Genomic DNA, 24340 nt, shown 5'->3' on the forward strand with positions numbered 1-24340 from the left:
CTCTCCACTCATGAGCTTGTAGTTGTACATGCTATTTTAGAAAGAATGGTTAACATTTGTTTTGCAAATCATTGAATATTTATATTTAAAGTGAAAATTTTTAACTCAAACTTTTGCTTCTGGGGGTCCCTGGAACAAAGTATTTTGAGATGTGCACAGTCGCGGCCAAATATATATAATTTCGGGGGTCCTTGACGTGAAAAACTTAACAGCAACATACGTTTTTTCAGAAAACAGATTTAGAATACATTTTTATAATCGGTCCTAATGGGTTGAGCGAAAAAACAAGCCCAAGGTTGCTTATAATAAGCAGACATGGCAACACTGGTAGTGTACTGTACTGTGTACTGTATATAAAGCACACACAGACAGATGTAGAAGTTAAAACATTCAGAATGCGTACTACATTGATCTGTGTCCTGCTGGTGGTAAGTTCTGCCACCATTATTACTTAATCGCCCGATCGCAATAATTTTAGATAATCACACTTTCAGTATTTCATTTCATTCTTAGTTTTATTATAATATATATAATTTGGATTTGTATTATTTTTGCACAGTAATCAGAATTGATCTTTATGAATTTCATCAGCTGAAAAAATGAAATGTTCAAACATTATAACTATATCGACATTATTATAGCACATTGTTTATTTTGATTGTTGGCATCCAGCAAATCTCTATTTTAGTTTTAGTCATAGTCTCTTGAATAGTTTTAATTTAGTATTAGTCACACTTTAGTCACCTGGAATGTTTTAGTGTTTATAGATCGGCTATTTTCAGCATGCAACCAAGTATAAAATGACTTAGACTGGATCTCTTGGCCACTAGTCCCTTCCTGATTTTATTTTTATTTTTGACAAAATCGACAGTATATTGTTGTCACCATAATTTAGTTTTCATTTAGTTTCCATTTAGTTTTCGTCAGTGAAAAAAGGAGGTTGACAAACATTTTTCGTCATATAGTTTTAGTCGACGAAAACAACACTGTTGGTATCATCATTGTCTTTGTATACATTATTTGTCATAATCTGTTATTTGTCGTAATTTGTCATAATCTGCCCCATAATCTGATAGAAATCCGATTTGATAAATGCAGACAGGTCACACGCAATCCTTTTTTTTCAAATGTGACTTGAGTCACACAGTGTGTTTTGTTTACAAAGACAAAAAAGTATTATTATTTTTAGCCTGTTACTCATCCTACAGCTCTTGGGCGTGGCCAGTGCTGAGGTGTTCACGCGATGTGAGTGGGCCAGGATCCTCAAGAGCAATGGGATGGATGGTTACCATGGTTACAGTCTGGCTAACTGTAAGTATACCAAACACCATGGTGTTTATTGCACTGGTTCTCAAAGTGCTGTCTGGGGGAAGGGGTTCCAGGGGGTCCCAAGGAAAGTTATTGATAGTTAGGAACCAAATGAACCCTTAGAGCACAATAATGTCCACAGCAATTTTACCATGGGATCACATTATTAGAGTACAAACACGAGTGCACAGTGGGTGGTGTTAAGCCTCTGAATTAGTGTTGCAATAGTTAAACCACGGGCTAAAATGTCCTAGGTTCTTCTCCCTTCCCTAAAACTCCCTGGACAACACTCCACACGGCCCAGACTCTTCTCCCTTCCCTACAACTCCCTGGACAACACCCCACACGGCCCAGACTCTTCTCCCTTCCCTACAACTCCCTGGACAACACCCCACACGGCCCAGACTCTTCTCCCTTCCCTACAACTCCCTGGACAACACTCCACACGGCCCAGACTCTTCTCCCTTCCCTACAACTCCCTGGACAACACCCCACACGGCCCAGACTCTTCTCCCTTCCCTACAACTCCCTGGACAACACCCCACACGGCCCAGACTCTTCTCCCTTCCCTACAACTCCCTGGACAATACCCCACACGGCCCAGACTCTTCTCCCTTCCCTACAACTCCCTGGACAACACCCCACACGGCCCAGACTCTTCTCCCTTCCCTACAACTCCCTGGACAACACCCCACACGGCCCAGACTCTTCTCCCTTCCCTACAACTCCCTGGACAACACCCCACACGGCCCAGACTCTTCTCCCTTCCCTACAACTCCCTGGACAACACTCCACACGGCCCAGACACTTCTCCCTTCCCTACAACTCCCTGGACAACACCCCACACGGCCCAGACTCTTCTCCCTTCCCTACAACTCCCTGGACAACACCCCACACGGCCCAGACTCTTCTCCCTTCCCTACAACTCCCTGGACAACACCCCACACGGCCCAGACTCTTCTCCCTTCCCTACAACTCCCTGGACAACACCCCACACGGCCCAGACTCTTCTCCCTTCCCTACAACTCCCTGGACAACACCCCACACGGCCCAGACTCTTCTCCCTTCCCTACAACTCCCTGGACAACACCCCACACGGCCCAGACTCTTCTCCCCTCCCTACAACTCCCTGGACAACACCCCACATGGCCGAGACTCTTCTCCCTTCCCTACAACTCCCTGGACAACACCCCACACGGCCCAGACTCTTCTCCCTTCCCTACAACTCCCTGGACAACACCCCACATGGTCCAGACTCTTCTCCCTTCCCTACAACTCCCTGGACAACACCCCACACGGCCCAGACTCTTCTCCCTTCCCTACAACTCCCTGGACAACACCCCACATGGTCCAGACTCTTCTCCCTTCCCTACAACTCCCTGGACAACACCCCACACGGCCCAGACTCTTCTCCCCTCCCTACAACTCCCTGGACAACACCCCACACGGCCCAGACTCTTCTCCCTTCCCTACAACTCCCTGGACAACACCCCACATGGCCGAGACTCTTCTCCCCTCCCTACAACTCCCTGGACAACACCCCACACGGCCCAGACTCTTCTCCCTTCCCTACAACTCCCTGGACAACACCCCACACGGCCCAGACTCTTCTCCCTTCCCTACAACTCCCTGGACAACACCCCACACGGCCCAGACTCTTCTCCCTTCCATAAAACGCCCTGGACAACACTCTACAGCAGTGCTTTTCAACCCTTTTCATATCAAATATCCATTATTTATCCGGCATTTGAGCCACGGACCACCATTAATGAGATGTAGACCTAAAGCTTAGAATATTGTTATGTTTTACCATAGGAGAGATACTAAGCAAACATTGATAAAAAATAACAATTATTCGGGGGCATGGTGGCACAGTCGGTAGTGCTGTCGCCTCACAGCTATAAGGTACTGGGTTTGATTCCCGCCGTGGGTGCTGGGGGCGTGTTCTGCGCCATCATTGCCCATACCTGAGGTGGGGTTGGTGAAAGGGCCTTTCTGTGTGGAGTTTGCATATTCTCCCCGTGTACCCTAGGGTAGGTACCCTCACAAAAAAAAAGATGCAGTAGGCTAATCCTAGTCTCTGTACTACCTCCCCCTGGCCAACTGGGGCGCCTGATGGAGGGGAAAGTAACTGGTTGGAATAACGTGTTCCTTCCATGTGCTACGTCCAACTGGGGAAACTCCCCCCTCTCTCTAGGTCGTCCTCAGACGAGCCCTCCATCGTCGTTTGACGATGACAGGGGAGACGAAAAGAAGCGGCTTGGACTCCTCATGCATAGAAGGAAGCATGAGAAGCAAGGTTGGCAGAGGAAGTGTAGTGCCCAGGATTAAATTAGATAATTGACACTGGGTGAAAAAAATTGGGTACAAAATTGTGGGATAAAAATTAAAATTAAATAAAAATTAAAATAACATTTATTCTACATTCTCTAACTGTGTAGACTATAGACTTAAAGAGTATTTTAAATTAAGTAATGGAGGTGTTAAAAAATGAAACGGGTCCATTTGGTTTCATGTTACGCTCTCAAGAGTTAAAGATCTAGATATAATAGGGGTCCATTTGGTTACCAACTCTCCATCATTTAGCTGGGGACCATCCCTCAAGGACCACATGTGGTCCCTGTACCAGTACATGGCCCAAACTCCCCATTGCGTTCCTCAGAACTGGCGGCAGTGGATCAGGGGTAGAGTGGCCAGTATAGAACAGCCAGATGGCAATGGAGAGGTTCCCAGTTTGATCTCGGGCACCCCCAGAGTTGGTGTCTATAAGGCCTGATTTACACTGGCAGACAAATCTAGCCTGAATGTAGCCTGAATCAGATCTGTGTCACTTCAAGATAGAAATCCGATTTGCTTAAATAAGTCTAAATGGGTCACATGGAATCCGATTTTTTCAAATGTGACTTCCAGAGGTGGTTTCAAATCTGATTTAAATCCGATCTGAGGAGATCTGGCTCAGTCCGAATGCAACGACCACATGAAGTGACCCAATTAAGTCACACATATCACACTGACCAAAACGTCACTTGCAGCGCGACCCGAGCGCTACTGACGTGACGTCATTACAGAGCACGAGTATTTTAACTTGCATGCGGCGCGCTGAGAAATAAAAAAGAGAGAAAGAGAAGAAGACGAGAGCAAAACAACGAAAACAAGCGAGTATAGACGGAAACTAATACTAATGTCAGCACTACAGTGGACAGACGCTGAAATTCAGTACGTGTCTCATTGCACTTTGGGGGGATCGATCATGTCTCTGTACAAACTAAACTTAACGGAATGTACAGAAACAAGGCCGTTTATGAGGACATTTTCTCTCAGAATGGCAGAGAATATGGCTACACACGGTCATATACAGAAATAAAAGACGCCAACAACAAAAGCGGGGCTGACCGATCGACTTGTTCACTTTGTTGAACCGCTGGACGTCATTCTGGGCGACAGGCCATCTGCTCGTCCATTGCTGTTGCTCGACAGTGAGAGAGAGGACGAGAACCCAGGTGAGTAAACATGATGATGAAAGATGATGATGAATTCCTGTTCTGTCCTTTGGCTATATATAAGTGTCTATGTGTACGTCTCTAAATGTTTTGATGAATTGAACAAGGTGGACCCTAAATGTTTTGATGAATTGAACAAGGTGGACCCTCTTGTATAAACAAGTGTAATGCTTTATCGGGTCGTCCACTCACAGTTAACAGTCTTTGTATTGAGTTGTGCTTGAAATGTATTGTAATGTATTGTAGTTTATATGTTTAGTGTCATTATATAGATATATTCTAGTTACGTTCTTAGCTTACGCATGTTTCATGATAAATGCATTTTATATATGTGATGTATGCCCATGCTTTTTTGTTCTTGCCTAATGTAAATCGCTCTGGATTAAGAGCGTCTGCTAAATGTCTAAATTGTAATTCTGCAAACTGCTAATAAGTATTTCAATCAATCAATAGCTATACACACGTATACAGTCAGTGAGTGAATCATACTAGCAAATACATTGCAGTATTTGGAATTGCACCTTCCATGTATTTCGGTGGGTACCTAACCTAAACACTGTTGACACATCGATGTTACACTAGCAATTTTCTATTTTATTTTTTCTCTAACTATAAAACAAATCATTTGGAATAAGTTCTTAAGTAATGTAAAGTATACTGTACATTATTTCAATGTGCACATTGCACAATAATGAGACCTTAATTTACCCTTCATTCAACTTATCATTGATGCCCATAATGACTGGCTGGCCGCAGGTTTTGTAGAAATATTAGGCCTAAAATGTTCAAACATGTTCAAATCATGTACTGTATACTTTACATCACTTCATACCAGTGGTTTTCAACCTTTTTTCATATCAAGGCCCATTATTTATTCCGCATTTGATCCACGGATCACCATTTGATGACATTTAGCCTCTCAGACACCAAACAGAAAATGTTGTTGTCGTCGATACACAATGTCATGCTGTTGGCAAACGTTGTGATCAAAATCACAATTCTTCTACATTCTCTAATTGTGTAGACTTCTTGTAAATGAAGTAATGCAGATATTAAACAATAATGTAACTCTTGAGAGCGTAAAATTAAACCAAATGGACCCATACCAAGAGTTAAAGATCCATTTGGTTGAAAACCACTGCTTCATATCATGGAAAAAAATTGCCCATTTAACATTGAGGTGTCCACAATGTGTAGGTGCCCACTTTTCCAGTTACCGATTACAGTCACTGTATACAGTGTGTTCCAGCCAAAACACTAATATAGAATAATGGCCTATATACAGATTAAATATATTGGATGAATAAATCAGCATATCTCAATGTTGTCCTATAGGTGGACCCACAGTTGAACCAACAGAGGGATCTGAAAGCCCAGCAACTACCGCTGTGACCACCTCAGCACCAACTAGCCCTCCCACCCCAGCAACTACCACTGTGACCACCTCAGCACCAACCAGCACTCAAACCCTAGCAACTACCACTGTGACCACCTCAGCACCAACCAGCACTCAAACCCTAGCAACTACCACTGTGACCACCTCAGCACCAACCAGCACTCAAACCCCAGCAACTACCACTGTGACCACCTCAGCACCAACCAGCACTCAAACCCTAGCAACTACCACTGTGACCACCTCAGCACCAACCAGCACTCAAACCCTAGCAACTACCGCTGTGACCACCTCAGCACCAACCAGCACTCAAACCCTAGCAACTACCACTGTGACCACCTCAGCACCAACCAGCACTCCCACCCCAGCAACCACCACTGTGACCACCTCAGCACCAACCAGCACTCCCACCCCAGCAACCACCACTGTGACCACCTCAGCACCAACCAGCACTCAAAGCCCAGCAACCACCACTGTGACCACCTCAGCACCAACCAGCACTCAAACCCTAACAACTACCACTGTGACCACCTCAGCACCAACCAGCACTCAAATCCCAGCAACCACCCCAGCACCCACCACTGTGACCACCTCAGCACCAACCAGCACTCAAATCCCAGCAACCACCCCAGCAACTACCACTGTGGTCTCCTCAGCACCAACCAGTACTCCCACCCCAGCAACTACCACGGTGGTCTCCTCAGCACCAACCAGTACTCCCACCCCAGCAACTACCACTGTGGTCTCCTCAGCACCAACCAGTACTCCCACCCCAGCAACTACCACTGTGGTCTCCTCAGCACCAACCAGTACTCCCACCCCAGCAACTACCACTGTGGTCTCCTCAGCACCAACCAGTACTCCCACCCCAGCAACTACCACTGTGGTCTCCTCAGCACCAACCAGTACTCCCACCCCAGCAACTACCACTGTGGTCTCCTCAGCACCAACCAGTACTCCCACCCCAGCAACTACCACTGTGACCACCTCAGGACCAACCAGCACTCAAACCCCAACAGATACACCTGTGTCGGCCTGTCACAACTATTACATAATCGCAATTATTTTGCATGATAGTCAGTATCGTTTCCATGTAGAAAAATGCTAATACATTTTCAAACATTTTCCCAAAATATCAGAAATAGCTGATTTACAAGCTTGCCAACACGTCACTCTGAAAGTATAATGTTGCTAATGTACCAGTAATTTGTCTGTTTAAGTTATTTGTCATATCTGTCCTGTGCAATTTGTGATTATGAAACCTAAAAAAACAATCCGAAATTTAAGTTGTATCATACGTTCCAATGTTCAATGCCAACAATACAATTAAGTTGTTAATCGCAATCATTTTATGTGACAATTAATCTTTATTATTAATCAATTAATCAACTTAAATGAGTAATCGCAACAGCCCTACAACTGGAAGCTCCTCAGGACCAACCAGCAGCAGTTCAAGACCACCATCCTCTGTCTCCTCAGGAACTTCCTCAGAACGTAAGTGAACTAATAAAGTGCCTATTTGGCAACATTTCCTGCAGTATTATGCTGTAGTTCCATGTATTATCTGTCGTGTAGTGGTTACTTATGAGTTCACATGACCAGGAAACCGGAAGCAGGTAACATAAATATATAAGGACACAGAAGGTGTTGTAACAGGTTGTTATGATTGAGACCGGCGAGTCGACAAGAGCGTTCATTACTACAATAAATAAACCAGAAAGAGAAAGACAATCTTGTGTGTATGATTCAATTCAGTAAAGATTAAAGAACACAACATTATCAGTTATTATTTCCAATAAGCTAAATACAGTAATGAAATGAAATGAAATGAAATCTATATTTACCCAGGGTATCTGGGCTAAGCTCAAGAACTTGTTTCCAGCCAGGCCCTGCTCATAGAACGCATTTCATCGTAGTGGTTGATGCCTTGTTCAAGGGCATTTCAGCGGTGGTAATTTTAACGTGTCGGACGGCTGATTCGAACTGGGAACCTTCCGGTATCTAGACCGCGCCGCTATCCGTTCGGCCACCGCTGCCACAAAGTACAGTTTGTGATAGTCCCTTAGTAGGACATATGATGCATGTTAATAAGCAAGTAATATGTGTTATTCTCCATGCATATTTAATAAATGTGGAGCAGTGTGAGAATCAAAGGCTTTTAAAGAAATTAATGATATTGATATGTATTTCACAGGGACCACAGCAAGTTGAAGACGCAAGAACAAGATGGAAGCAACTTTGAATTATCAACAGCCACAACACACGTACCTGCAAAACCTGAAATGATAGTGCCACAGAAAGTAATAACTAAGTTTAATAATAATAGACCATACCTCACAAATGAAATCAAGGAGTGTATACATAGGAAAAAGGTGGCCTTCAGATCAGGAGACACGGCAGCCTTAAAGGCTGCACAGAAGGAACTGAGTATACAAATGAGAGAAGCCAGAAAGAAGTTTAAGGAACGAGCGGAACAAGACTTGGCCAACTCGAACACAAAAAGACTCTGGGACTCCATCAGGGAGATGACTAATATGAAGTCGGAGAGGAAGCCCATCTTTGCTCTAGATGAGAGCGCCAGAGCGAATGAGCTTAATAATTTCTTTATGCGCTTTGAATGTGATACTTCTCAGGGATGCTACGAGGTGATTAGTGAATTGAACTGTGATGCTGTTAATAACAGGATGGTAATAGATCAGGACACCGTCTGTAAAGTGTTCAAAACCATACAGACCGATAAAGCAACAGGGCCAGACGGAATGCATGCTTTCCTGTTGAAAACGTGTGCTGAGGAATTAGCCCCAGCCTGGCACAGGCTTTTCCAGCTGTCACTAGACTCACATACAGTGCCTGAGATTTTGAGAAAATCAGTGATAGGCCCAATCCCGAAGAAAGCATGTCCACTAGAGAATAACGATTATAGGCCTGTGGCTATAACATCTAATGTAGTAAAATCACTGGAGAGGATCCTGACAGAGGAACTCCGAAAGGAGGTAGGACCTCGACTAGACCAGTATCAATTTGCATAGTCTAAGAAACGCAGTACATGCGATGCAATATCTACAGTAGCTCATCTCACTTTGAAACACCTGGAGAGTAAGGTAGCATACGCCAGATTACATTTTATCGACTTCAGCTTTTAATACTATACATCCAGACATTCGATTGCGTAAATTAGCTCAGTTAAATGTGAACCCCTTTATAATAAAATGGTATTTTTCTTTTCTCTCTAGGAGACCACAGAGGGTGAGATTTAACTCTGTGTTCTCAGAGGAGATACTGTGTAGTACAGGGGTGCCCCAAGGAACAGTCAGGTCCTCTTTTCTGTTTACCTTGTATACGGACGACTGTGTCAGCTCACATACAAATCAGTTTGTTATGAAGTTTTCCGATGACACCGTGATACTTAGTCTGCTAAAGAGCGATAATAACATCCTCAGCCATACAGAGGGAGTAGACAAGTTTATAGAGTGGTGTGATCTACACCATCTGAAAATAAATGTAAACAAAATAGAGGAGGTCATAGTGGACCCCAGGTCCATAGGAGACCACAGTATGATCAGTGTCCATGACCATAACATCAAACAGGTTCCATCGTATAAATACTTGGGAGTACAGATCGATGAGGACATGAGCTGGCACACGCATGTTACAACACTGTGTTCTAAGATACACCAGCGTCTACACTTTCTCAGAAGACTTAGGCTTTTTGGAGTCAGTGTAAATATCATGTTGACCTTTTACAGAGCTAGTATAGAGTCAATCCTAAGATACGGTATGTCCAGCTGGTTTGGCAATCTAACTGTGAAATACAAATCTCAAATAAGTAGGCTAGCAAACATGGCTGGGAAGATCATGGGCATGTCCACCCCCCCCCCCATCACTCCCCAGGCCATCTTTGAACAAGCAGTGTTGAGACAAGCTCGGAATATTGTATCTGACCCCTTGCATGTGTTGTACCGAGAGTACGAGCTAATGCCATCCGGTAGGAGGTATAGAACTCCACGGTACTGTATGTGTATAATAGATTTAAACACTCTTTTGTTCCCCTGTCAATCAAAATGCTCAATCAGAGAGCGCTGAATGCACTTTACTGACTAGTTGCACTTTATCAAGGGAATGTGTGCAATATCTCTGTTTTGTGTATGTTGGGTGTTTCATGGTGTTTTTTCCTTTTCGTATGTGAACGTGTCTGTTATTGGTATGCAGCTGTGACTCTGTCTCCAAGACAAATTTCTCCCAAGGGAGACAAATAAAGACAACCTTGAACCTTGAACCTCAACCAACTTTTTTTGAGGGATCTAGAGGAAATGAATATGAAGCTATGTATTAGCATTCCATCTATTTATCATGTATTAATTTGTTTGTGACCAATTTCTGTTTGATCTAAACTGTTCCAACTTTGTACTGGGGCATCACTCCAAAGTCCTATATAGGAGACATTGAATTCCTGTCCAAGGACCCCAAGTCTTTTTGTATTAAGTGGCCGCGGACCAGACCCCACTCTGAAACTGTTTTGTGCCAGGGACCGCCACAGAAGAGAATATTTGTGTTAAAAAGAAATTAAATATCACTCAAACACTTAAGTGTTTTATAAAAATAACATATATAGCTAAAATGACAGCTGATTTTGGTTTACTTGTAATGGGTTAAGCTACTTGCTAGCATTTGTGTTTCTTTCTCAGAAGGTAAGGTAAGTTTATTCGGTGTTTTTAAAAGAACAAAGGAAGCACATAATACATACATATGCATATACATATATACATACAAACATACATCTACATACATGCGGTTGGATCCACTTATAAAAGTGGCACCGAAAAGGTGTAGGCTGAAGCCAAGGCTTATGCTGCCTACCCTTTGTGAACATGGCCTGGTTTTTTATGACAATACTTTTGTCTGTATGGACATTGGTTTAAAAATAAAAAATAATGATAATAATAATAACAACAACAATAATAATAATTTACATCATTATTATAGTGGTAGTAATAATAATAATGATGTTTCTTTCTTTGTTTTAATGTAAGTGACACATTCCTCCCAGTTGATTGTTGTACCTTTTTTGGATTGAAGTTTTAGTAACAGTTGGAGTACTTTCTCAAGTTAATGTTTTATGTGAATTTAATACCTGTTTTTTAAACATTTTTTAAAATTTTGTAAGCGTTGTACACATTTTTAATTCTTTGTTATTCCATAGTTTAACCCCTTTTACGGATAGGCATCTGCCTTTTGTTTCTGTCCTTCTGGTTCTTATTTTGAATAAAGCCATCCCCCTGAGTGGATATTGTGACTCTCTTACTTCGAACAGCTCCTGCATGCACGTGGGGAGTATTTTATTGTATGCCTTATACATAATTACTGCCGTATTCAGGTCCACTAGGTCTTCTAGTTTGAGAGAATTTGTTTTTATAAAGAGTGGATTGGTTGGTGCTATATACTCGGCTTGATTAACAATTCTTATGGCTTTTTTTTGCAGCATATAGATTGGTTTGATGATTGTTTTAAATTGTTCCCCCATACTTCCACACAATAAGTTAAATATGGAAGTATGAGGGAGAAGTATAGTATGTAGAGTGAGTTTTTGTTTACTATATGTTCTATGAGAAATGTCTGATCAAAACTGAAAAAGGGATGAATGTGTAATAAACACATAATTTCACAACTAAACAAACGCACATTTTAATTTCTCTGGTACATCTCATACTCAACTCTTTAATGTTGTTGTACTGCAGGGGTATTCAACTAGTAGATTATAGGCAGGGGACCACAATTGTAAGATGACTTGAAGCTGCTCTGTGATAGTAAATCTACTTTATCTACTGTAATGTACAGTACAGTAAACATTAATATTTGTATTGATCGACAATGTATTTCAGACAAAACTGAGTATACAAGTACTTATAGGTGCCACATGAAGAGCACACCCTAGCCTAAAAACCATTAGAGCAGAGTACAAATGGGTTGGTATCTAGAAATGTAAATATCAAGTGTTCAGTACAGTCAGCCAAATAAATAAATCTAAATGAACAACAAAACAGGTAAGAGTATCAGCACGTCGAACAGTGTATATAAAGGACAACCATGGTTGGTTGTTGTTAAGTGCCAGGATTTTAATGACACAATATACGACTGCAAAATCTGTTCATGTAAACATTGCACTGATGGATGAAAGTCAGCACTCCCACTGTATAAAATCTCATTAATGCTATAGCCTATAGACGTTTTTATTTCCAGGGAGAAGAAAAAAAAGTCTGGGAACGAGTCCACTTCAATTCGGCATAGAGTGTAAAGCAAACGTCGATCCAGTGTTGTTTTTGGCAGCAAATTTCTATTTTAGTTTAGTCACAGTCTTTGGAATGAAACTTAATTTTGTTTTAGTGACATTTTAGTCACCTGGAATGTTTTAGTGTTAGTCTAGTTTTAGTTTTTTTTTTGTGATTTTAGTCAACTAAATCTGCGGTTGATTTAGTCGACTAAATTGTGTTTTGGCTGTGATGCCGTCGTAATGGCTGATTTTACACTTGCTGAAAATAGCCGATCTACAAGCTGACAACGCGTCGTTCGTAGTTCGTAGTCGGCGAACATATTTTGTCTTAGTTTTAGGCCCAGGCTACACGTATATGGATCTTTTGCAAAACGCACATTTCTTTGTGCGTTTGGGCCTTTCAGCCACACGTAAACGGCGTTTTCGGCCAGATCAGTGGAGCTGTGTAGTCATGCGAAACGGAGCTTTTGAGAAACGATGATGTCACCGCTTATTATAGCGCATATCATTTTTACTATAATTAGGTGAGAAATGCAGCTTGTGCCTGCATGGAAACTACACAGATATCTATCCAATTGTTCATGATTATATATCACTGTTAACAACTTTAAAACGTATCATATGTTGCATCAACTGCAGCGAGCAAAGGCTCTGCTCTGCTGCATCCAATAATAAATATATCAGCCTACTAGTCCAGTTGTTTTAATTCAAAGTGGTATATATTCTGTGAAATGTTTATCGTCATTCCGTGTATCTACAAGCTCCAAGTGTTGCGTCCAAATGCAGTGCGTTGTGAGCTTGCAGATCGTCGGTGCCCCACTCACCATGAATCCAAGCAGAGGTCCTCACAAGTATAGGTAAAACACTGCCAGTCCTCAGCGCAATGCGCAAAGAAGTTGAGATTTTACTTGTGCGATATTCAAATAATCTTCAACCGATTGTTATAATTTGAAGTTGTAAATATTCCGTGAAGTTTATATTTTCATTGGGTGTATACAAGTCATGGTTTTAATATGCCTTTATCAAATGATATAGAGAGATGGTAGGGTAGTGCCCAAGCCCATGCAGCCTATATGATCTGTGGTGCGCTTGCTATAGGCCTACACTCTCTCAAAGAGGTTAATTTCACTGATGTGTATACAACCTTTATTCAAATAGTTTCATTTGTATTGGTGCCAGAGTAGTGTGGCCTGGGCCTCAGTCGACGAAAACAACACTGCGTCGATCACTCTCTGCTGATTTCTGATCATCTGCACCTTTGTTAAATTGACGCACACACATACACACACACACTCTTCTCTCTCTAAGTCGCTCTAATTAATTAGTCTCATGTCGCGCAGCTGCATCTAGCTTCTCCCAGCAGATCCTGCCAGGAGCTGCATATCGTCACCTTATTAAAGGAGCATTCAGTGATTTGGGTGCTTTCGAAAAAACCCCGGTCCGCCCCGGTAACAAGATGTGCACATGCACACGATCTACAGTGGGGGAAGTACAACAGACCAACAGCACGTGCACCAATGCCCGCTGAATATACCTTTAAACTAATGGCCTAAGTCATTTTTTGCCGAAAATGAGTTTTTGGCCTAAATCAACTCCTGGTGATGCTGGCCACCTCTGGTAAAATCGCCTAAGCCCTAACATAAACGCCTATTAAAAAAATGGCCTATGTCAAGAGTGAGACTTAGGCCATTTTATTTTGCCTAAGTCATAATAAAGAGTGAATGGGACTGAATGGGAGTGAATGGGAGGTACTGTTACTATGGGACTGATATAATGGGAGTGAATGGGACTGAATGGGAGTGAATGGTAGGTCCTGTACTATGGGACTGATACTATGGGAGTGAATGGGAGGTCCTGTACTATGGGACTGATGTAATGGGAGTGAATGAGAGTGAAAGGGAGGTACTGTTACTATGGGACTGATACTATGGGAGTGAATGGGACTGAATGGGAGTGAATGGGAGGTACTGTTACTATGGGACTGATACTATGGGACTGAATGGGACTGAATGGGAGTGAATGGGAGGTACTGTTACTATGGGACTGATACTATGGGAGTGAATGGGAGTGAATGGGAATGAATGGGAGTGAATGGGAGTGAATGGGAATGAATGGGAGTGAATGGGAGTGAATGGGAATGAATGGGAGTGAATGGGACTGAATGGGAGTGAATTTGCTTTTTACTAACACTAACATTACAAAGATGCCCAGAACATCGGGATGAACCTGTGTAGTTTATGGCTGCTCCAACAGTAGTGGCAACATTAAAAAAAAAAAAAAAAAAAAACAGGTACTGTTACTATGGGACTGATATAATGGGAGTGAATGGGACTGAATGGTAGGTCCTGTACTATGGGACTGATACTATGGGAGTGAATGGGAGTGAATGGGAGGTCCTGTACTATGGGACTGATACTATGGGAGTGAATGGGAGTGAATGGGAGTGAAAGGGAGGTACTGTTACTATGGGACTGATACTATGGGAGTGAATGGGACTGAATGTGAGTGAATGGGAGGTACTGTTACTATGGGACTGATACTATGGGACTGAATGGGACTGAATGGGAGTGAATGGGAGGTACTGTTACTATGGGACTGATACTATGGGAGTGAATGGGAGTGAATGGGAGTGAATGGGAATGAATGGGAGTGAATGGGAGTGAATGGGAATGAATGGGAGTGAATGGGAGTGAATGGGAGTGAATGGGACTGAATGGGAGTGAATGGGAGTGAATGGGAATGAATGGGACTGAATCGGAGTGAATGGGAGGTACTGTTACTATGGGACTGAATGGGAGTGAATGGGAGTGAATTGGAGGTACTGTTACTATGGGAGTGAATGGGACTGAATCTGAGTGAATGGGAGGTACTGTTACTATGGGAGTGAATGGGAGTGAACTGGACTGAATGGGAGTGAATGGGAGTGAATGGGAGTGAATGGGACTGAATGGGAGTGAATGGGAGGTACTGTTACTATGGGACTGTCACTCCCATTCATCCCATTCACTCCCATTCAGAGTGAATGGGAGTGAATGGGAGTGAATGGGAATGCATGGGAGTGAATGGGACTGAATGGGAGTGAATGGGAGTGAATGGGAATGAATGGGAGTGAATGGGAGTGAATGGGAGTGAAACGGGTCTCATGGTCGCAGCTTACGTATTTCCTGTAGGCAGAGCAGACATAGCTGCGGGGTAAACCCGCACCTCTTCTACTACAGTGAACTGTAGAGTGACTGATGTTAGTCTGCCTCAAACGTTACTCTTTTACCTGCTTTTTACTAACACTAACATTACAAAGATGCCCAGAACATCGGGATGAACCTGTGTAGTTTATGGCTCCAACAGTAGTGGCAACATTAAAAAATAAAAAATAAAAAAACAGGATATCAAAATGTCCACCGCGGTGGCTGAGACCAGAGCCATAGAGTAATGGTTGAGACGAAGCAGTGAAAGGTCCTGAAAGATACATAACGTCAGTCTTACCCAATACCCAATCTTTCTGTTTTATGAACACAAGGCTGCTGTACTTTATACCTCATACTAAGCATTTAAAGCATGAGGTATAAAGTACAGCAACCTGCTGTACTGCAAGCTCACGACAGTGATGCGGTCAGGAACGAGACGTAGTCAAGTTCCGCAATCATCACTGAAGTGGCAATAATCACGTTAAACCACACCCTCGAGTGACGTAGTCAAGTTCCGCAATCATCACTGAAGTGGCAATAATCACGTTAAACCACACCCTCAAGTGTAATATTGCAATTATACAACAGTTACCCTTAAAACTAAGAAAATCGATGAAAAAACATATTTATTTTAATGACAGTGTAGTCACTACGACCAGAAATGTCCAAAACTAGCTAGCCTAGCCACCGAGTTTGCTGCGCTCTGGGAAAACAGAGCAGCTGAATTATTTTGTTTTGATTAGGTGTGGAGTGGTGCTCGTTTGAACCACGGCTAGAAGGTTGTTTCAACCAATCGGATTGCTTCCTCGAAACGACCTGTTGTATAATGGTCATTCTGGCACGGCTCAGTCTCTGATTAGCCCATTTAGGCCTGACGTCGACATTTTTAAAATGTCTTCTAAATCATCACAGTTTTCTGAAATCAGTCGTTCTCAAAATATTTCATGTCAAGGTGCCCCAAAAATATATATAATTGGCCGCCGACGCCCATCTGGAAAATATGTTGTTCCAGGGACGCCCTCGGAAGCAACGATTTGAGTAAAAACGTTTGCTCTGAAAGAATATATTTTCAAACATTTGCGCCACATTTTCACAATTTTTCAATTGTGTGAACTGAGTGGTGCAACTCCCCCCCTTACACCCCCCCCACCCCCCCTCTCTCTCTCACTCTCATTAGCAGGCAACAGTGCAGCACTATTTCTCTCTCTGTTTCTGGCACGACAGCGCCCCTACTGGTACTCATGAGTCACACATGAGTCACACACAAACATAGTTTAACACGAGTCACATAGGTGTCACACGGACACGGACATTGCTGTTCCTTGGAGTGGTTGCACCACTCAAAAATAGCAGTCCTACAAGTAGATCTGCTATTTTTCAATAGCTAAAGTAGAAAAGAATGCTTAAAACACAAAAAGGGGTTCCCCGCCCAGAATGGTTTAAAGTACAGTTTAAGTACAGTTTACAGAGTCTCCTCACTCCACAGAACAGTAAGGATAAAGATATACTGCCCCCTAGTGGATGGCAGAGAACCCTTCAGTCTTATCTCATGCTTCCCCGTGTCAGGATATAATCAGGATATAATCCCTTTCATTGGATCACCCAGGATCATAATGGGGACTGGCGTGTCACTTCACTTCAGTGTCCTGAGGTGGTAGAAAATAGAGGGTATGCGCGTGATATCATCGTACCTGGAAGTTATGCGGGAACGCCCACTGAGTGGCAAAAAACAACTTTCTGGCCTTGACGGCCCATTCATCCAAACAGAAAAGTCCTAGTCTGATTGCATTAAACAATGTTAAACTCACCAACATTGCAGCTGTACGAAAAGCTTGAATTAAGCTCTTTCTATCTGCAAAGTTTTTGTTTCATAAAAATCCACCATAGAAACGTTATGAGCTACTTTCTGTCAAGAAAGGCCCTGCATTTGATTATTTTTAAGTGTCAGAGTTTGGAAGTGCTTGTTTTCAATAACACAACATTTTGCTGCCTCCTGCATTATGTGACATTCAGAAACAGGTGGTACGCAGGACGGTTGAGTGATTTCCAACGAGCGCTTCCAAACTCCAACACTCCATGCTGCTCAATGTTTTGCCACTCAGTCTAGATGAGGGGGGCGTGTCCTGATGGGAAAATCATGCATGTGCATGCAGACAATGAATGAATCAGTGATGCACCGAATATTCGTCCGCAGAAAAATATTCGGCAGAAAATGGCCTATTCTGTTTCGGTATGCAATTAATGCATTCAAAGAGCTGAATAAATGTTTTATGGACCCATAATAGTGATTATTATTTAAGTCAAGTTTTGCTATAACCATTTATTTTGGCATAAATCAGGTAGCTTTAAGCTACGGCCATGACAGCAATGGTAGGAAAAAAGGATATATAATATTATATTAATATTCGGATATTCGGTATTCGGTTCTCGGCCAACTGTTTCCTATATTCGGTATTCGGTTTCGGCCAAGAATTTCCCTTTCGGTGTATCCCTAGAATGAATGGATTTAAATAATTACTTAAATTGTTGTTTAACAACCCTTAGGGTGTTGTCAAGAGTTAACAATACTACACATTTGATTTACATCAACCACTTCAACACTAGCGCCCTATTCAGGGGAAACATTTGCTGAAAATAGCAGATCTACAAGCTCACAACGTGTCACCAACTCCTGTGACACACAGTGACACATTGTGAGTTTGTAGATCTGCTATTTTCGGTGAAGAGGTTTGGTGTACACGACAAGTACAGATCCAAAATGTAAGTTTAAGTATTGAGGGTTTAAGTGGTTAAATGACTGAAAAATACATTATGACTTTGTTGATGAAAACGAAAAATGTTCGTTGACTACCTTTTTTCACTGTCGAAAACTAAATGGAAACTAAATGAAAACTAAGCTATGATGACTAAATATATCGTCAACAAATAAAAACTAGACTAAAATATTAGGAAGGGACAAGAGATCCAGTATGAATAAAAGACAAGTCATTTTACACTTGGTTGGATGCTGAAAATAGCTGATCTACAAGCTCACAATGCATCGCAGCGCGACGCGTTTTGAGCTTGTAGATCAGCTATTTTCAGAAATCGTAAAATCAGTCATTACAGCGGCATCAAGGCCCGCCAAAACATTTTAGTCGACTAAATCAACTGTTGTATGTAGATTAAAGTCAACTAAAATATTATGACATTTAGTCGACTAAAACTAGACTAACACCAAAACAATCCAGGTGACTAAAATGTGACTAAAACTAAATTAAAACTATTCAAGAGACTATGACTAAAACTAAAATCAAAACTTGCTGCCAAACAACACTGCTTGTAACCACCATGCTCTGACAGTCTGACTTCTGGTGCTATCCACAAGTATACTGCGTATTTTTCAAAACAGCATTCCAACTTACTGGTGGAAAGAGCGTTTCCCTCTCCGCTCTCACGCTCTGGCATTATAGATCTCAGAATTCCGCAATACCCTGCAGTCGTGCACACTTCCAGGCCATCCCACATTGATATTTGTGAACCTGTTACAATGATAAGGCAAATATGTACAGTACCACATGTTTGTAGTTACTGAATAAATACAACAGATAAAATGCAAACCATGCAAACCATGTTTTTGGTGTGTGCTGTGGGCGGCAAACGGTTTATATGACAGAATGTTCAGGATGCGTCCGAGCGATTCCCAAGCGCGAGTTGAATTTGGAGCGCTGTGATTGGTTGTCAGTGGAGTGGAGCGCTGGGCTGTGTTTTGGACCGCACACAAGTGTTTATGCCTACTAGTACTCTATGACTAGTACTAACCCTATCTCTAACTCTAACCTAAACATAACCGCAAGCAGGGGAGCAACGCATCCCTCACCAACCTTAATCCAATCTTTTTAATGCACCCCTAAAATAAACCGATTGACAGATACACGATTTGAACAGCTTGTTCTAATGCGCTACAATCACAGCTTCACAGCTTAAGTTTAAAAAGTCAGACCTTTATTTTGTATTTTCTTTTGAAATGTATTTATTTTCATTTTTTATATACATGTCAGGTTTTCTTTGGTCTGTTCCATTGTGATTGTGAAAAGGTTAAAAAGTCAGAGACTGCTGCTTTATTTTGTATTTTCTTTTGAAGTATATTTATTTTCATTTTTTATATACATGTCAGGTTCTTTGGTCTGTTCCATTGTGATTGTGAAAAGGTTAAAAATTCAGAGACTGCTGCTTTATTTTGTATTTTCTTTTGAAATACATTTATTTTCATTTTTTATATACATGTCAGGTTCTTTGGTCGGTTCCATTGTGATTGTGAAAATGATAAAAAGTCAGAGAGACTGCTCTTATTATTCCAATAAATTGGATTCAGTTCTAAAATGAGCTGGCTAAACAGATTGTGTTGTACATATCTTTTCTTTTGCGGGTGGGAGGGGGGAACTTGGGAAAGTAATATAAAGTAATATGTAACAGTATTACTCTTGATTCCAAGTAATAAGTAAAGTAAAGATATTACTTTTTCTAAGGAGTAATAAGTAAAGTAAAGATATTACTCTCCTAAGTAATATAGCCCAACACTGAACAGGACACAAGTGAAATACAATTACAATGTAGACTGGTGAGACAAGGCAGGTATCAACAAATGGAGCAGACAGGAAACACTAGGAACACAACTACACAATAAAAGTACACAGTACGTGACACTCTTACCTGTACTTGTCGACTCGTCAGCGACAGACTGCAGAAGTATGGAATGCCACCCTTTCCGATTGAAATAATCAGTGTGGTTTTCTGCTGGTGTGATGACTGGAATATGATCCATCCATCTATAGCTCCAGCGCACTGAGGAAACGGCCCCCACATTGTTTTGAAGCCAGAAATGATTTGTTTGCAGGTCATCCATCTGCTACTGGAAGGCTGATGTATTCCTTGCGAGATAAAGTGGCACAAACTTCACACACACGGTCGCTGTTCCCACCCCAAAGAGGCTGGCAACGGTGCGGTATAGTGTCCCGGTTGACGACGGCGTCAAGGCCCGACAAAATACATTTTGTTCAACTAAATCAACTGTAGATTTAGATTTAACCTAAAATCTTGTGATATTTAGTCGACTAAAACTAGACTAACACTACAACATTCCAGGTGACTAAAACTAAATTAAAACTATTCAAGAGACTATGTGACTAAAACTAAAATCAAAATGTGCTGCCAAAAACACAACACTGAGTGGTAGTCCAGTTTCATTGGTTGTTGTTGTTGTTGTTATTGGATCTTTAGGGGTGTGCCTGTCCCAATGGGAGTGCAGTTTCATTGGTTGTTGTTGTCGTTGTTGAATCTTTAGGGGTGTGCCTGGCCCAATGGGAGTCCAGCTTCAACACGCAGGCCACCCACCACGACTCCGACGGCTCCACAGACTATGGGATCTTCCAGATCAACAGCCGCTATTGGTGCGACGACTACCAGACCCCGGGAGCGGAGAACGTGTGTGGCATCAACTGCAGCGGTCAGTCTGTGTGCGTGTGTGTGTGCGTGTGTGTGTGTGTGTGGGCATGTTTATAAATTACGGATTTATGTTTTAAAATGCAGGTGAATTTGTTTTAAATAGGGATGCGCCGAATGGGAAATTATTGGCCGAAACCGAATAGGCCTACCGGAAATTATAGGAAACAGTTGGCTGAAAACATACTGAATAGCAGAATATGATTTAACATTATATATCATTTATTTATTTTTAACAGTTGCTGTCATGGCCATAACTTTACATGATAATGGCAAAAGACAATGTTACATTCTGATCATGTCATCACAACAAAACAGTATGTTGCGAAAAGTAACCCTGGTTCTTTGGCTATTCAGTTTCGGCTCTGAAATCAAACGAACCGAATACCGCAGAATATACATTTTCTATACCACTATTCGGCAGAATGTATTTCGGTGGCAGAATAGTCAGTGCATCCCTAGTTTTAAAAGTACAGATCTTTGAGTTTTTAAATTACACATTCATTGTTTTGTATTGTACACGTGTGTGTTCTTCCCTGGCTAATAAGACAAATATGCCTTAACATATTATACTTGCCCTCTAAAAAAAATAAAATAAAATAAAAACACCTTAAATATTGTATTTCTTTCATAACTAAAGAATCTTTCAGTCAATAGGGACTGCTCCCGTCGCAAGTTGATGATGTCATATGCCCATGTGTGGTCTAGCCCTATGGAATTATGGAATGCACGTGCTAATACAAAACAACTTAATACTTCCTAAAGTTAATATGAGCATCAAAGCAATGTTTAAAATATTTTTTATTAGCACATGTATTCCATAATTCCATAGGGCTGGACCACACATGAACATATGACATCATCAACTTGCGACGGGAGCAGTCCCTGACTGAAATATTCTCTATTTATGAAATAAATAAAATATCGGTGTTTTTATTTAATTAATAGTTTTATGACATATGTCTCATTAGCCAGGGATCCTTTTAAAGTACACTTGCATGTGTTCTTGTGTTTTGAAGTACAGATGTATGTGTGTATGTGCTTTGTCACAGAGCTGTTGACGGGTGACGTTAGCGTAGCCATCAGCTGTGCTAAACGTGTGGTGCAGGACTCCAGCAACGGCATCGCAGCATGGTACGATTATTAAGCAGTGGTTGGTCCCTTATTGTTTGTGTCTGTTTTTTTCTTCTTCTTCTCTTTCTCCTTCAGCCACAAATAGCAGTTCTGGCTGAACCGTGCAGTCTGTTTTCGCGAAACTCGTCAATATGGTAGAGGGCCATGCCAAACGGTGATGATGCGAAGCCCACGACCATTGGCCAAAGGATGGCGCTATAGCACTCAATCAAAAATGCAAACTTTGACCTTGACCGTTGAACCACATGATATTTTAATATAAAGAGCTTAAACTTGAACAGATAATGTATTCACTTATTGAAAATAATTCCCTTTTGCAAATAGTCTTATTTATTTGTTTATTTATTATTTAAACAATATAAAGACAATTAAATAAAGTTTGTTATTCAGAACCTTATAATATTTGCAATATTGTTAATGCAATATAGCAAATTTGCAAACATTTGCCAACATCCAAATTAAAGGTCATTCAGTATAATTTGAGTAGCAAAGACTTAAAAATATGAATAGTGATAAAATTGGCTCAATTTACCCCCGGACATTTGGTTCATCTTACCCACAGCCACCATTTAGGAAAACAATGACTAGAATAATACTTCAGAAAATGTATTTGCTAAATTATTCACATGCTTCTATCCATTGGCAAACCACCAACATGTATGATATTACATTTTAGACCATCATACATTTTAGACCTGGGTACATTCTGCTTTGTATAATAGTCATTTTACATGATGTGTCGATATTTTTTTTTTTTGTGTAAAATAATGTTTTCTACTTTCCCCATGTGCTAACTAACTTCACAGCCAGGTGTAAATGATGGATGCTTATTAGATTTAAGGTCACATGGCAACACAGTTTTCTAGTTTTCTAGATAAAGGGGGTGGTTCAACTTACCCGCTGGCTCATCTTACCCCGTTCTCCCCTATATGCAGCGTCATATAGGGGAGATACTTTAAAGTATGGTAGAGGGTCATGCCAAATAGCACTGAAACCAGTTGAAAATGAAACCTTTGAACATGCATAACACTTGCCTCGTTTGGCCAAAGGTCATGGCACTTGTTTTCACATGTTCCTTGACTCATGAGGAACACATCTGTGACTTTGACCAGTAAGCTCCACCCTCAGATAGGCCTATTCCGCCCTTTTGAGCAGTTTGAAAAATCCTTATACCTGATTTTCTGCCTGGATTTTTTTTAGCAATTTGCGTGAAACATTTTAAACACAATCTATGGACCATTATCTGAAATCCCAGAACACACTGTAGTAATGGATAATGATCCCAAAAACCAGGAACATAATTGTTATCAAAACACTGAATGACTTTGCTGTTTACAATGTAACAAGTGATTGTGTCCAGATAGATCAGTCATTAGAGCTCTTGCCTTTGGACCACAATGTCGGACAAAATTCACTTAACTCCATGATGTTAATTTTTCAGGAAATGAAAAACAAATATATATATTCATGTATATTTTGAAAACAAAGTTGGTGTTTTGACTTTATATAATTGTCAATTACTTCCATGAGAGGGGGATCGGTGGTGGAGTTAGTTGCTTTAGCAGACAGTTTGAGGGTCCAATGGAGTTAAGAGGTTTTGTCCCAAGTGCTTTTTACTACTTTTCATTGGTTCAATATTTACGAAACATTACACACAGACATAAAGGGTTTCAATAGCACTGATCTATATGCAAAAAAAAGAAAAAAAATCATGAACCTAAAAAAAACAGTTAGGTGGTCCCACCCCCCGCCAAAGCAGATCTACAAGCTCACTACTTTCATTGCGGTGCGTTGTGAGCCTGTATATCAGCTATTTCTTACTACAGGCGTGGCTTAATCCTCCATAGTTGGGCTTGGTGTGATTTGGGGCACAAAGCTGATTGAAAACAACCATATGTTGTTGTTAACGTTGTTGTTGATTATTGTTAATGTTGTGTTTTTTTATTGCAGGATGGGTTGGCAGCAACACTGTCAGTGGCAGGATTTGAGCTCCTACGTGGCTGACTGTGATCTGTGATTCTGTTCGATCGCTCCTTTGGTCCAGGGGTTCTCAACCCGTGGGTCGCGACCC

General features: G+C 41.4%; 1 protein-coding gene across 1 annotated transcript; it reads left to right on the plus strand.

Annotated features, from left to right (window-relative positions):
• Positions 1-395: 395 nt before the first annotated feature.
• Positions 396-24340, plus strand: LOC306941195 (lysozyme C II-like; the record flags this gene model as incomplete). Its single annotated transcript, XM_079526510.1, has 5 exons — positions 396-428; positions 1209-1311; positions 20978-21139; positions 22188-22269; positions 24220-24340. The coding sequence occupies 5 exons, from the start codon at positions 396-398 to the stop codon at positions 24284-24286; spliced, it is 447 nt and encodes a 148-aa protein (XP_079382636.1). The 3' UTR covers positions 24287-24340.

The sequence above is a fragment of the Electrona antarctica genome (assembly GCF_951216825.1).
Source record: "Electrona antarctica genome assembly, chromosome: 17".
NCBI lineage: Eukaryota > Metazoa > Chordata > Actinopteri > Myctophiformes > Myctophidae > Electrona > Electrona antarctica.